This window comes from Lagenorhynchus albirostris, chromosome 2, assembly GCF_949774975.1.
Source record: "Lagenorhynchus albirostris chromosome 2, mLagAlb1.1, whole genome shotgun sequence".
Classification (NCBI taxonomy): Eukaryota; Metazoa; Chordata; class Mammalia; order Artiodactyla; family Delphinidae; genus Lagenorhynchus; species Lagenorhynchus albirostris.
This window is the reverse complement of record NC_083096.1, coordinates 156816489-156830590: the sequence shown is the minus strand read 5'-3', so window position 1 is coordinate 156830590 and position 14102 is coordinate 156816489. Positions and strand designations below refer to the sequence as shown.

The following is a 14102-nucleotide window of genomic DNA, read 5'->3' as shown; positions in this document are numbered from 1 at the left end:
GGTCAGGCACTTAGGATTATCTCCTCGTCATGAGTGCCAACTGTCCTGCTCTCTGTGGTGAGAAGTATCCGCCCTCCCTTCCTTTTTTCTCACTGAGTATGAAGCAGAATATCCTGGTGGCAGAGAAACGCCTTGGTCAATGCCTGGACCCCTGATGCTAGACAGGCACAGGTCAGGCCAGTTTTTTTTTTGTTTTTTTTTTGTGTGCTGTACGCGGGCCTCTCACTGTTGTGGCCTCTCCCGTTGTGGAGCACAGGCTCCGGACGCGCAGGCTCAGCGGCCATGGCTCACGGGCCCAGCCGCTCCGCGGCATGTGGGATCTTCCTGGACCGGGGCACGAACCTGTGTCCCGTGCATCGGCAGGCGGACTCTCAACCACTGCGCCACCAGGGAAGCCCCAGGCCAGGTTTTAGGATGGACAGCCCTGTGCCCTGCTGGAGCTGCCCAGAGGGGGCCTGGACACCTGCCCACCCTTCGCAGACCCCATCTCTTGGGCAGCTGTGTCCAGCTCTCCGGCAGCTGGCAAGGAGTGGTCCAAAGGACACAGGCCACGTGGAGGCGAGGGGACAGAGGGCCACATCCACACTACAGATGTGCTGTGCTCGACCTCAACAGTATTGTAAAAAATCAAATTAGTGGCTACTTATAAAAGCCATGAGGCTTCACATGAAAATCTGAACCTCTCTCTAAAATCCTGAACCCCGCAGCACTGGTCTGTATTCCTGATTATCACAGTCCGTTGGAGCTGAGTGGTAGTCACCCTTTTCTCCACGTGTGTGCTCGAGTTTGCCTCAGTCCCCACTACTCCCTGCCGCCTACCACCCAGCCTGCTTCACTCCCTCATGCTTCCTGTGTGTGCCACCCCTGATTTAAAGTCGGGCAAGTCTTGGTTTGAAGCCTAACACTCCACGGAAAGGCTTTCTGACTTTGGGCAAAGACTTAACCCCTGTGAGCCTCAGTTTCTGCTTTTGTAGAGTGGAGACAATCGTACCGACCTCACAGGACTGCTGTAAGGATTTGACAGGATGGGTGTGAATTGTGTCGTCAGAGTGTTACACTGTGTGACAGTTGTCCTACGATGCTGTTCATGGCTCTGTGGCCGAGACCCTTGTCCCTCTCCTCTCTCCGGCATCCTGTGTCATTCCAGCAGCTCCAGAAATCCCATCTCTTCCGGAAAGTCTTCCCAGCCTAACCTTGAGAGGGGGGGCTCCTACCTGCCTGGCCAGGAGGTAGTGGGTGGGAAGGAGGTTGGGCTGCCAGCAGCTGATGAAAGGCCAGGAATTAGAGGGGGATGGGAGGCACATCAAATGAGCAACGCTGATGCTGGAAAAACTCCAGCTGTTTGCAAGGGGGTGGGAGCCAAGAGGCCGGCTGGAGCTGCTAAAATTATGGTGAGAGCTCTGGAGAATGGCTCCTGGCTTTCAAAGGTTTGTTAGACCATTAGAGACAAGAGGCATAATGAAGGTCTCTCTGTGGCAGGCTGGGCTGCCGGCTGGGCGAGCAGGCAGGCAGCATCAGGCCTGCCGGCAGCAAAGAGCTTCGGAGGCAGGACAATTTCCTCTCTCACATCCTTCCCTTTGGTCTGTCTCTGTGTGGGAGGAGGGAGTGAAAAGAAGCAGGGTTGGGGGAAGGCTTTCAAAGAAGACTCAGGAGAGAAAAAGGCCGAAACACCAAGTCCTTGGATCTCAAACTGCTTCTCCGGAGAAGTCTCGCTTCACACCGTGTTAGAATTTAGAGAAAAAAGAACCAGGGCAGGGGCAGGGGCTGGGGCTGGAGCCTGGAGGCAGGAGGCAGAGGGCCCAGGAGCCACCAACTTGGGGCGGGAACAGAACACGCATGTCCAGGTGGCCAGAGATGTGGGTTGCAGATAAAACACTTGGTGACCTGAGGTCACGTGCCGGATGTGTCCCTATTGCTAGGATGGCCTTGGCGCGTACTGAGCCTTTCTGAGTCCAGATGTCTCCCCTTCATGGGAGGCTGTGAGAATTAAATAAGATAATTGGCTGTAAAGGACAGAGCATGGCGCTTGGCACACAGACGGCGCTCAGTAAACACTGAGCTAAACCTGTTTCCTAGTGACCTCTCCCTACCACCCACCAGTAAGGATGTGCTGTGTCTACTTCATGTGAACAACTAAATATGCAAGGGTATTGCTAGTACGTGTTAGAGGCAGGTATGTGCGTGTGCCAAGTTTCTGCATGTGTGCATGCGTGTGAGTTTATGTGGCATTGTTCCCCCTGCTGTTGTGGACTGGATGGACACAGTCTGTTTGCCAAGTTTCAAGCTACCTGCTGGGCCACCCAATGCTCCTGGGTCTGCTGTACTGGGTGCCCGGCCCAGGTGGTGCAGCCTTGGGCAGTGACTTAACCTCTCCTTCTCATAGGACCTGGGATACAACTGCTGCCTCTCAGAGTCATGGACGCAGACCAGGGTGAAGACTGGGGGATTCAAGCTCAGAGGCCATGGAGTGATCCCTGAGCGATATGAAAGGATCTGAGCCTCACGGAGGGAGGCAGGAGAGCAGGTACAGCAGTGGCCTGAACCTGGGCCTTCTGTGCCAATTGCTGAGGATGGGGGGACCTGCCTGGCTCCCTGAGCCTCTAACCCTGGGCCAGACCTCTGGTCAAGGCATTGCCCTTACCTGGCGATGACAAAGAGGACACAGCTGACACCCAGGTAGGCGAGGAGCACGTACATCCAGATGTCTGGGGACAAGGGGTTGAGGAAGGAGAAGACACTGGGGTTGGTGCCATTGGGCTTGCGATAGAGGATGCTCACACCGAGGGTCATGAAGGGCTTGGAGAAGTCGATGGCCTTCTCACGGACGTGGGTGATGGTCAGGGGGGCCACAGCCAGATCTGCCTTCTGCAACGAGAGACAGACAGCCTATGAGCAAAGCCTAAGGCTAGCAGGGGACAGAGCACCCCTTCTTGAAGGGAGAAGAGACAAGGGAGTGAAGTGGAGTCTGTTGCCTGAGCCTTGGATCACTTCACCACTCTTTAGTTTCAATATTTACTGACCCTTCTTCTGGGCCAGGCCATGCCCAGGGTGCTGGGAGACAATAATGAATTAGATCTAACCCCTGTTCTCCAAGAGCTCATGGCCTTGAGGAAAAGGACAGTGGTATCAACATGCAGAGAATGGAACCCTATTGCAGCTGTAACCCATGTGGTCCATTCTCAAAATGGTGCCTTTCAAATACAGTGCAGCAATCTTCAAACATTTAAAAATAGCTGGTGTTCTCTCTTTGTGACTATCAAAGGTCATGAAGAGGACACAGAATCCACAGCAACCCTTATTTATATCTGGTTTCCTCTCCTATCTACTTCTTGCACGCTTCACGCCATTCTGGATATTCTATATATCCTCAAAGCCCCCAAAACCAGTGGGGCAAAAATAATACTCTCTTTGGAGGGAAAGGGTGGGGAAGAAACTAAACAGGCAACTTCAGAGCCCTCTTTAATAGGAGAGGGGAGGCAAGAGAACAGAGCAGAGGAGGAAGGGAAGGGACTGGGGAAGGCTAGGGATGCCCATAAGTTGATCAATCTTAGCCCATCACAATTTTAACAAGGGGAATGATTAAAGGTCTGTATCTCTGGTCTGAGCTTTTTCTGACTAAAAATCTACAATCTCTCATTTCCATCTTTGCAGGCTTTCCTCACTGCTCTCCTCTTGCACAAGGCCCCACTAAGCTGCTTCCTGTTTACCACATTCCCTTCTTGACCTCCATGCTTTGCACACACGGTGCCCTGTTGAGAATGTCTCTTCCTGCTGTCTAACTCTCACCGCCTTCCATATTCCTTTGCATAGGCTATGTCTTCCAAGGAGCCCTCCCTGATATCCTCCAATTCTAAACTCCCATGAAGCTCGCGCTGTCCCACGGTAAGGTCCTAACCTGCTCAGTTGAAATGGCAGTCTGTGTAGCCGTGTGTCTTTGTGTCATATCTGCCTATTTACCTATGAGTCGCTAAGCGCAGTTGGGACTGTGGCTGCCTCACTGCTTTGTTTCTCTACTCCCCAGCCCCATCTCAGCCTTTGCAATATTTGTTAACTAATAATGTGTCCCTCCGAGAGGCTGTGCCTTGGGCTCCTGTGGGTATTTACACACCAGAATGTGAACCAAGTTATCACTTCCCTTCCTCGGGTGGGGCAGGACAGAAAGAGAGGCTGAGTCCTAAAGACCAGCACTAAAGACCCTTCTGCTAAGGGCGGCAGCTGCCTCTGAGAACCCCCTTCCAAACAATAGTCTCTAGGCAATCATCCACTGACTTGGTCCAGCTTAATTAATTCATTGAGTATTTAAACAATTAATTGTTTTGTGAGCTTCACTAGGCACTAGGGATACGCAGCTGAGCCACACAGACGTGGTTTCTGCCCTCCTGGGGCTTATAGTCTAGTAGGGCAGACAGACGTTAATCAAATTGTTTTCTAAGTGGTAGCTATTAACACATCTCTGACTACACCGATCCTAGAATAGGAACCAGCAACCAAGTTGAAATGAAACTTCAAGACAGGGAGGACTGGTATGGGTAGAGCCCCAGCTCCTAAATGACTCTGCAGGTGCTCCAGGCTGGGGGGCACTGGCACGTAACCCCAATGTTTCTCCTTCTAATGTCAGCCCCCACGGCTGATTATTGACACTAGGAGCCCAAGGATTCGGTGAATCTTAGAACCTGGGAAAGTCAGGGAGGAGGGGCCTATTACAAGGGATGTTTCATACTGGGACCTTCCTTTTGTAAGCTTCTAAATGTGTGAGCTGGGACTTGCCTAGCTTTGAAGGCAGAGGAAGAAGACACAGGCAGCTGCTGTCACCCTAGCTCCCTGGAGCCCTCTCATTTCAGGGTGTGCACAAAGGAAAGCAACAAAAGGAGAGAGAACTGTCGGGGAAGGTGCAGAGGGACTAATGTGTATCTGCTCAAGACCTACTGTGCACCAGTGAGCAACAGACCCAGTTCTGCTCTCATGGAGCTTCTGGCGAAGGGGGCCCCTGTTGGAGGCTGTGGATAGGACTCCAATTGGAGTGGGAGCTGGGGTGGGACATTCTGGAAGGTCCCTTTCAGTCCTGAAGTTCTAAGATCCTCTATAATGTTGGCATGACATCATTCTAGAACTTGGCCTCCCCTAGCCCTGCCCCTTCAAAGCACATTGCTTTGGGAGGCTCTGTTCTGACTCTAGAGTCATCATCACTGTTCAGGATGCATTTGGAACTGGTCTCTGGGAATGGCTTCTGGGGCTTGTAGTGGATTCTTGGGAAGAACCTCAAAGTCAATGGTGGCAAATCTTCCTTCGGCTTTTGATGGCAGGTTGGATGACAGTGTTAGTAACGGAGGGGTCAGTGTGTTTGCAGCCAATGTCTTTCCCGCCACGAGTGTTCCAGGAGTGGCGAGGAAGCCAACCACAGGGCCAGAGGCCCTCTTTCTTCCCCCAGATGGTTTCAGAACCTTCAGAATCTCCCCACCAGCCTTTCTGCTCTCGGGTTCTAATGGTGTTAGAAGGCACCTGTGCCTACAGCAGCAAGACAACTGGTCAACCTGACCTTCCTCACAGGAAGTTTTGATGTGTGTTCTCCCTTGGGCTTCAGGAAGGCTGGAGTTCTCCACTTTGCTTTTGGTTTAGGCAGGAAATACTACATTTCACCGTTGGTTACAATTTCCCTGAAAAAGGCCTTATTTTGTCCAACTTCCCTTGAAAGAGCTGAACAGATGTCAAGCCTTTGTTGTTTCAGTTCATTACTCAGAATGAAAGGCCCAATCTTGGCAGGCTCTTCCCACTTGTGCAAGTTTTCTTTGAGGATGATTCATAAAATCATAGGCTGTCAGAGCTGGACAAGAGACCTTTAGCAACATCTATTCCAACCCGTATTATCTATGGAGGGAAACTGAAGCTCACAGAAGGTGCAATGTCTTTGCTCTCATATTTACAGTAATCATGTCCTTGAACAAACCAAACCTCTGGCTTGTGCAACACATTCATTGGTCTTATGGGTGATTTGTTACCCCTTCTGCCTCACTGAAGACCTTTCCATACCTTTTTTTAAAAAATAAACCTCTGGACCAGGTAGAACAGCTCTTCCAGGACACTACTTCATCCCTATAAGCAGCTCTCCACTTCCCAAGAATCTGTCAGCACCCGCCTGTCTCCAGCTGTCCTACTCTCCTCCATGCTTACATAAGGTCACTTGGCACCATTTGCTTTACCACGTCTCCACAACCAGAAGTGAAGGCAAGAGTGACTTAACTAGCTACAGCTCCACATTTCTGCCCTTAGTATCCAGGCACTTTGGCTGCTGGTGGGATGCTATAGCCTCATACCCCAGAGTGAAACCTGGCAAGCCTCAGCTTGCTACCTGTGTCTGGTGGCCCAGTTGGCACCTGCCTACTTGGATTCCCAAGTATGGTCCCCACCAGATTCCCCATCTATGTGCTCTGCCTCTCGGTTGGGGATCCCCCAGGGCATCTGCTTGCGGACTGCTATAGTTAAAATAGTAAGAACTACTATCTTTCATAGATGCTTCTTATACGCCAAGCATTGCTAAGTGTACGACCTACATTACCTTATGCGACCCTCCCGGTAGCCCCATGAGGCACTAAACACGATCACCACATTCCAGGTGAGGGTACTGTGGCTCATCAGGCTAGGAGGTTTGGTCAAGCTGGTGAGCGGCCAGTGGCGTTCGTGGTACGGTGATGAGCGTAGCCACCTTCCAAGCTGGGGAGTGGCTGGGCCAGTACTTGGACCCAGTTCACTGTGACCTCAAACCCCGATGTTTTACCCCTCTACCATACCAGCCATGTGCAATGTGGGGTGAATTGGGCAGCCCCTCCCCAAACATGTTCAAGTCCTCACCCTGGGTACCTGTGAACGTGACCTTATTTGGAAATAGGCTTCCCCCGCTCACCGCCAACTAAAACAGTATTTTATTAATTGCCACTGGGACTAAACAACCTTGGAGAAATTCCTGGGTAGCGTAGCTGGGGCTGGGCCTAGGGAGGACACACTTTCTCTATCTTCAGTGGGCATGTCCACTTCCGCATAGATCTGTTTCTCCCTGACTCCCGCTGAGTGCCCCTAAAGCCATCAGTGTGCAAACACCCTCTCCTGAGTGTGCAGCCTTGTGGAAGGCTCCTGACATGAGCCTGTTTTTTATTCAGACTCTCTGTGTCACCGTATTTCCCTCATATGTCCCCTAGCAACACTCCCCAGTGGTTTAAAATTCCCCTAATACTACTGCATACCTATCAGAAGAGCCAAAAGAAAACAATGTTGATAATACCAAGTGGCGATAGGATGCAAAGCAACTGGGTGCCTCGTAGGTTGTGGGTGGATATGTGAAATGGTGCAACCACTCAACGTTACTGGTTATTATAAGAGCATAGAACTCAGGAAGAGCTAGATGAAGAAGATACACAGGGAAAGTTATGCGGGAAAGGGTGCGGAGCTTCCATGCTTTCTCTCTTTCTCTGGGCGTGCCACTCTCCCCACGTCTCCGTGTCCACCAACCCAGAAGCTCTGTAAATTAGGTCTTTGTGGAAGTCATCAAGTTACGATGAAGTCATACTGAATTAGGGTGAGCTCCAAATCCAATGACTAGTATCCTTATAAGAAGAAGAGAGGACACACGGATACACACAGAGAAGGCCATGTGATGGGAGGCAGAGACTGAAGTGATGCCACTTCGAGCCAAGGATGCCAAGGATTGCCAGCCACACTAGAAGCTAGGAGAGAGGCCTGGAGCAGATGCTCCCTCCAAAGGGACCGACTCTGTGGACACCTTGACTTCTGATTTCTGGCTTCCAGAACTGAGAGAGAATAAATTTCTGTGTTTTGTTTTTTTTTACATTTCTGTGTTTTTAAGCCCCTAGTTTGTGGTCATTTGCTGTGGCAGCCCTAGGACACTCACACACGTGCCACCTAGGACCCTGGGCAGGGTGCATGCAACTCCCTGCACCTCCCACTGACAGCCCTACCCCTGCACCTGTCCTATTCTGATAGGCAGGCCTTACGGTTGGACCCACCCTGCCCTGCGTGAGCCCACGCTGCATTCCCAGAGACCTGAACTTGACTCTGCCTTCTGACCATGACTGCCTGGGTCTCCCCAGCATACACTTCACATCACCTGGTTAGGCTTGGGAGCCCTATGGCTACAGGAACGTGCTGACCGGCCCCAACTTCTCTCCAGGTCCTTGTACTTCTACTGCCAAGGCCACCCAAGAAACCTAGGCTCACTCTTGCCACATAGGCAGGACTTGTCCCCAGGGCTCTGTCTGCTGGCTGTCTGCCCACATCTCTGGTGTGTGGGATCCATGGAATTCACCTTCCAGTCTTTTCCCAAAGTTTTGTTTCTCCAACTAGAATCTTTTCTGATTCCCAATGCTGCTTAATATATGTCAAGACTTTTCCCTCTGCCCTTCAGATAAAAAATTCTTGTTATGGATTCATTAAGCCATTCACGATCTACCTGGTGCTGTCTAATAGTACTTTCTGCAATGATGGTAATGTTCTGTACCTGCACTGTCCAATATGGTAGCCACTAGCCACATGTGGAACTTGAAATGTGGCTTGTATAACTGAGGAACTAAATTTATACTTTGATTTCATTAATTTTAAATTAAGTAATTTAAATTAATTTAACCAATTGATTTTAATTAATTTAAGTTTAAATTTAAATAACCCCATGTGGCTGGTGGCTAGTGAATTGGAAAGTGCACAGAGGCTGCCTGCCTCTGCAGCCTTACCTCCCATCTTGTTTTCCCCTGGTTCTCTTCCTACTGGCTTCTTTCAGACCCTCCAGTCCATGCTCACCTCAGGACCTTTGCACGGTATTTTTCTCTACCCGGAACTTCTTCCTCTCTGAACTCTTTGTTGAGCTAATGCCTGCTTCTCCTTCAGATTTCAGCTCCAACATCACTTCCACAGACAAAATCCCCAGGTGAAATCAGGCCTCCCTGGTGATGACTCTCACAGCACCAGGTATTTGCTGTCCTAGCACTGATCTTATTTGTGATTTTAGAGGTATTGGGTGATTTCTCCCCCCACTGGCCCATAAGCTCATGAGAGCCGGGCCTGAGCCTGTGTCTTTTCACTATTCTATTCCTCCCACCTAGCATAGTGTCTGGCTCACAGCAGGCCCTCGGTAGAGATTTGGGGACTGAATGAATGGGGCGTTGCTGGTTTAGGAGAGACACCCAGCAAGTGTGTCCTCAGAGCCAGCTGGCTGGGGCACCTGGCACTTTCTAAGAGGGCAAAGCCAGTCACAGACAGTATCTGCTGATGAACCCTGGCCTCTCCAAGCTTAAGAAAACACAGTGCCCCTTGAAAGGCCCTGGACATAAGCCTGGCAGCCAATGGCCTTAACAACCCACACGTCTGAACAGAGGGGAAACGAGTGCTAGTAGATTCATGAATGCCAGCGGATGGGCCAACTACCAACGCCTGTGACTCACAAGCCAGCTTCCTGGGCCGACAGCAACCTCATGGCCTGATGGTGAGGAATGATGCCGTGCCTTTCCCTGGCCTGGAGAACTGGTGATTCCTGAGTCCCAAAAGGCTCCAAGCTGTGCCTCTGTCCTCCAGGAAGGATGGGCGGGTCCTCCCTGCTTCACAGCCGCAGGGCCCTGGGGATGGACGCCCCACGGCTCCACCTCCTGTCTCTGGGGGTTCTCCTTCCCCATCCCACAGGGCCCTGAAGATGGCATCTGCCCAGAGAGGCCCTGCCCAGCCAAGCCCAAGGAGCTGGGGGCAGGGAGCACCCTCCCTCCACGGGCTGTGAGGTCCCAGTTGTACATTCCCATAGCCCCTGTGCTGGTCCTCAATGCCCTTACCACACGTGAATTTTGATCTATAAGTCATTGCTTAATATCTAGCTCCTCTGCTGGTATATAAGCTCCAGGAGGGCAGGGACTACATTTATTTCACTCACTGATGTATCTCTAGGATTAGCACAAAGGCAGGCAAAAAGAAGGGGCTCAGTAAAGTTTTGTTGCAAGACTGAGCATCAAAGTACCCCCAAGAGTCCTGATCAACCCTTACTCCAGCCTAACGGGCTGAGCTCTGGCCTCTGTTTCCCTGTTCAGCTCCCCCATTCTTCCTGAAGTCACTCTGACCCCTGCCAGTCTGCCGGGGTCTGGCCCAGCCTGCCTGTCTCTCACCAGCCTCCCTCCAGTGTTTGGACCCTGCACCCTGTGCCCTTGTCCTTGATGGGTACCCTTACTTATGACCTATCAGTGGTCCCTAGCATTCATTGATAGCCCTCACTGGTCCTCATGGCTCTCCTCAGGCAGGTCCTGGTGACATCTTCAGCTCCACAGCATCCGCAGTGGCAGCCCTGGGCGACCTGGCTGCCCTGGGGATGGGGCCGTCTCTGCGGTCCATCTGTGTCCTCTACCCCAAGCCTGCCCCACTCCATCTGGGACTCTGTCCTGCCCCCCAGGTGAGCTCCCAGCATGCCTTGCTTTGAAGTGCCCTGTTCTAGGCTGAGAGAGGGGACTTGGGCAGAGCCTTTCCTGGCCTTGTAAACAGGGGTTGGGTCCAATGCCTATACGCCAGAACCAAGGTCTGTTCCCCAGCTGGGAGGAAGGTGGGACACAGTGAGGTAATGGTGGTGCCTTAGACACCAGATCTTCCCATCACATCTGCCAGCCTACCTGGAGGCTGGGAGACCAGAGTGCACAGTCTAAAGGCCATGGCTGATGTTGGGTGACATCTTTCCAAGTCTATGTCCTCCTTCATCTGTCCCTCATGTACCATTTTCTGTTACCCGCCAGGGAGCCAGAAATGACCCAGACCCCTTCCCTGGATTTCTCTGAATGCTGATGACTAGGAGGACAGGGAAGGTATTTCCCACCTCTCACAAGTCTCTAGGACCTTCCTCCAGGACTCCCCACTGGTTTCTGATGCGCAGGGCCTCTCAGCTCAGGCGCCAGTCTGCCAGCCAGGGAAGCTCTTTCACCTGGCCACACTCCTCTTGTGGAATACTTACGTCTATTCATACATTCATAGATTACTGCCTGCCTGTTTCCTCCGCTAGAATGTAAGATCCTGCGGCTCAGGGAAGGGATCCTGACCGTTTAGTTCACACTGTATCCACGGTGCCTAGCACGGGGCTTAACTGAACCAATTGAATGAACAAGTGAATCCCTTAATCAGTGGGAGCATTGGCTCGATCCACCCTCTGAGGTTTAGAAGAGGTCACCCAGCGAGCCCTCCTTCAGGGCCTCGTGCACTGCAATTCTTTTGGGGGGTACCCTGAGTCCCAGGTGGTGTCCACTCATGTCCCACCAGCCGGCCAGCGCTACACTTAACACTCAGCGCTGTAGCTACCGATAACCTCGGAACAGCCCACATGTATCTAAAGACATGGGACAGGTGCTAGAAAATTCCTAAGTGCTGACCGAGGGGTCGTGTACCCATGCTTCACACATAGGTTTCCTGAGCTAACGGATGCCCGGCAGTGAGACATGAAGCCCGTGCCTTTCCCAGGCCTGGGAGAACGGCCGGTTCCTGAGTCCCCACAGGGCTGTCTTTCAGGACAGCTCAGCTGGCGTTCCCCGCTTCATGGCACACTATGGGGGATGCATCACACCTCCATTCGCATCTCTGTAAGATCCCCCCTTCCCTACTCCCTGCCTGTCCACAAGGCCGGCGTCCACCCAGGGTCTGCCCCGGCACGGTCCTACCAGCCCTGCAGGACCCCTGATGAGGGCGGAGACTTCAGCAACCTCGGCGACCCCACCCAGGTCGGTACCCCCATCTAAGCCCTGCATATCTCTTCCTCATTCTTCAAGTCTCAGTTCCAGAGTCACCTCTGCAGGGAAGCCTGAGTCATTTCCCTGTTTCACACTCCCAAAGTCCCCTGTACATATACCTCCTCGCAGCACCGATCAAAATTTTACTGAAATCTAACTTGGTTGATTCATTGCTTGTTCCCAGAGGGGCAGGAACCACGCTGACCTTGGTTGCTCCTATATCTCCAGTCACCGCCCGGGGTCTGGCCTGTCATGTGGGCTTGGCTCACCCGTCTCATGCACCAGGTCAGACCCTCTGGCCATGACCAACCTCACGCAGGCACAAGCTGCCAGCATGTCACCTCCTGCCCACCTGGACACCTCTTGTCCCCTTCTTTCCTGTCTCTCCTGCCCGGCTTCCCCCATAACTTCCTGTGGACACTGCTGCAGGGCCCTGATTGGCTCCCATACCTGCCCTGCCAAACCCAGAAATGAAAGTCAGGTGCCGGTGGATAAGCCTGTTCCCCCTTTTCCCCTCCCCCTGAGAGGTGGTCCTGAGACACACTTTGCCAGGCTTTTCTGGGGTGCAGACTTGGATTAGTAGCCCTCAGTGGTGACCAGCTCAATGCTGCGTCCTCATATCGGCTTTCCCTCCCCTCTGCTCCTCTTCCGTGCCCTGACTCTCCCCGGCATCACCCCCCCAACCCACGCAGTAGTAGCGTCTGAGCCTCATCGGCCTCTGCCCTCCGGAAGCCCAGGCTGAGATAAGGTTCCATAAAGCTTTGTGGAAGGAAGGAAGGCATGATCCTCAGCGGGAGGGCCAGCTTCTTCCCGTTGCTTCCCCCACCCTTGGTTTCCCTCCAGCAACCCCCTCACCCCTGCAGCTCTGTTGCTGCTTTGCTCCTTGTCCTTTCTTGCACTGGTTATCTGGACCCTGACCTCCTGCCAGGCTCTTTCCAGGTCTTTCCCAGGCTAGTCTCTGCTTGCTGGGTCCCGGCAGCTGACAACCCTGCAGTGAATCTCAATGTAGCCCAAGTCCTTCCTGCATCCCTCACCTGCTTACTTGGTCATCTTCAGGTAGATCCTAAGCTTCCCCAGAGCTCCTCAGTCATTGCTCTGGGCAACCTGGCTGCCCTGACAAGAGGCTACCTTTTCAGTCCATCTGCTTCCCTGCCCTCACCTGCCCTGTCCCATCCAGGCTTCTGACCTACCCCAGGTGAGCTCCCAGCATGCCTTGCTTCAAAGTGCACTGGCCAGCCTGAAGGACGTGGCTTGGTAGAGCCTTTCCTGGCCACCCAAACAGGGATTTGGGGCCCCTCCTAAGACCCACGCATGCTGGCCAGAACTAAGATCTGGTTCTTGGTTGGAAGGCAGGGGACACAGTGCGTGACGGGGTCGGTCACGGCCTTGACACCAGACCCTCTGCTCGCACATCTTGGGTGGGAAGCTCAGTAGTCATGACCCCATGGCCGTGTCTCTGGGGATGGTGTGCAAGTCCACATGCTCATTCATACATCCTTCATTCATCAATGCCTGCTCTGCGTGCCCAGCCCCACGCCAGGTGCGGGCAGCGCCAGCACAGTCCAAAGGCACTGTCTGTCTGGAAGAAGAGTCAGGAGGGGAAATGGGTCCTTGGAGCTGTGCCACCTTCTCTGCTCTGCTCTCAGTGTTACACGGCGACAGAGAGGGACACCCGGGCAGTGCTATTTCTTTCACAGGGGAAGGGAAGTCACGCCAGGGCTAGCCATGACCACTCCTTGTCTCAGCCATCTTGGTCTAGCAGCCTCCATGAGACAGGGAAAACACCTTACATGCTCTAGTGAGATGTAACAACTTCGAGATAAAAGAACGAATGGCTTAAGGGAGAGGGTGGCATGGACATATACACACTACCAAATGTAAAACAGATAGCTAGTAGGTAGCTAGTGGGAAGCAGCCGCATAGCACAGGGAGATCAGCTCGGTGCTTTGTGACCACCTGGAGGGGAGGGATAGGGAGGGTGGGAGGGAGGGAGACGCAAGAGGGAAGAGATATGGGAACATATGTATATGTATAACTGATTCACTTTGTTATAAAGCAGAAACTAACGCACCATTGTAAAGCAATTATACCCCAATAAAGATGTTAAAAAAACAAACAAACAAAACAAAACAAAAAACAAACAAACAAACAAAAAACAGATAGCTAGTGGGAAGCAGCCGCATAGCACAGGGAGATCAGCTCGGTGCTTTGTGTCCACCTAGAGGGGTGGGATAGGGAGGGTGGGAGGGAGATGCAAGAGGGAGGGGATATGGGGATATATGTATATGTATAACTGAGTCACTTTGTTATAAAGCAGAAACTAACACACCATTGTAAAGCAATTATACTCCAATAAAG

At 52.3% G+C, this 14102-nt stretch overlaps 1 protein-coding gene across 2 annotated transcripts in view; it reads right to left on the bottom strand.

The window, feature by feature from the left end:
- The window catches only part of GRIK3 (glutamate ionotropic receptor kainate type subunit 3), a 241055-nt gene that overhangs the window by 27226 nt on the left and 199727 nt on the right, over positions 1-14102 (bottom strand). For both annotated transcript variants that reach the window (XM_060140529.1, XM_060140528.1), the window contains exon 11: positions 2642-2865. In XM_060140529.1, coding sequence (XP_059996512.1) covers positions 2642-2865 — 224 coding nt within the window. The remainder of the gene's footprint in view (positions 1-2641; positions 2866-14102) is intronic.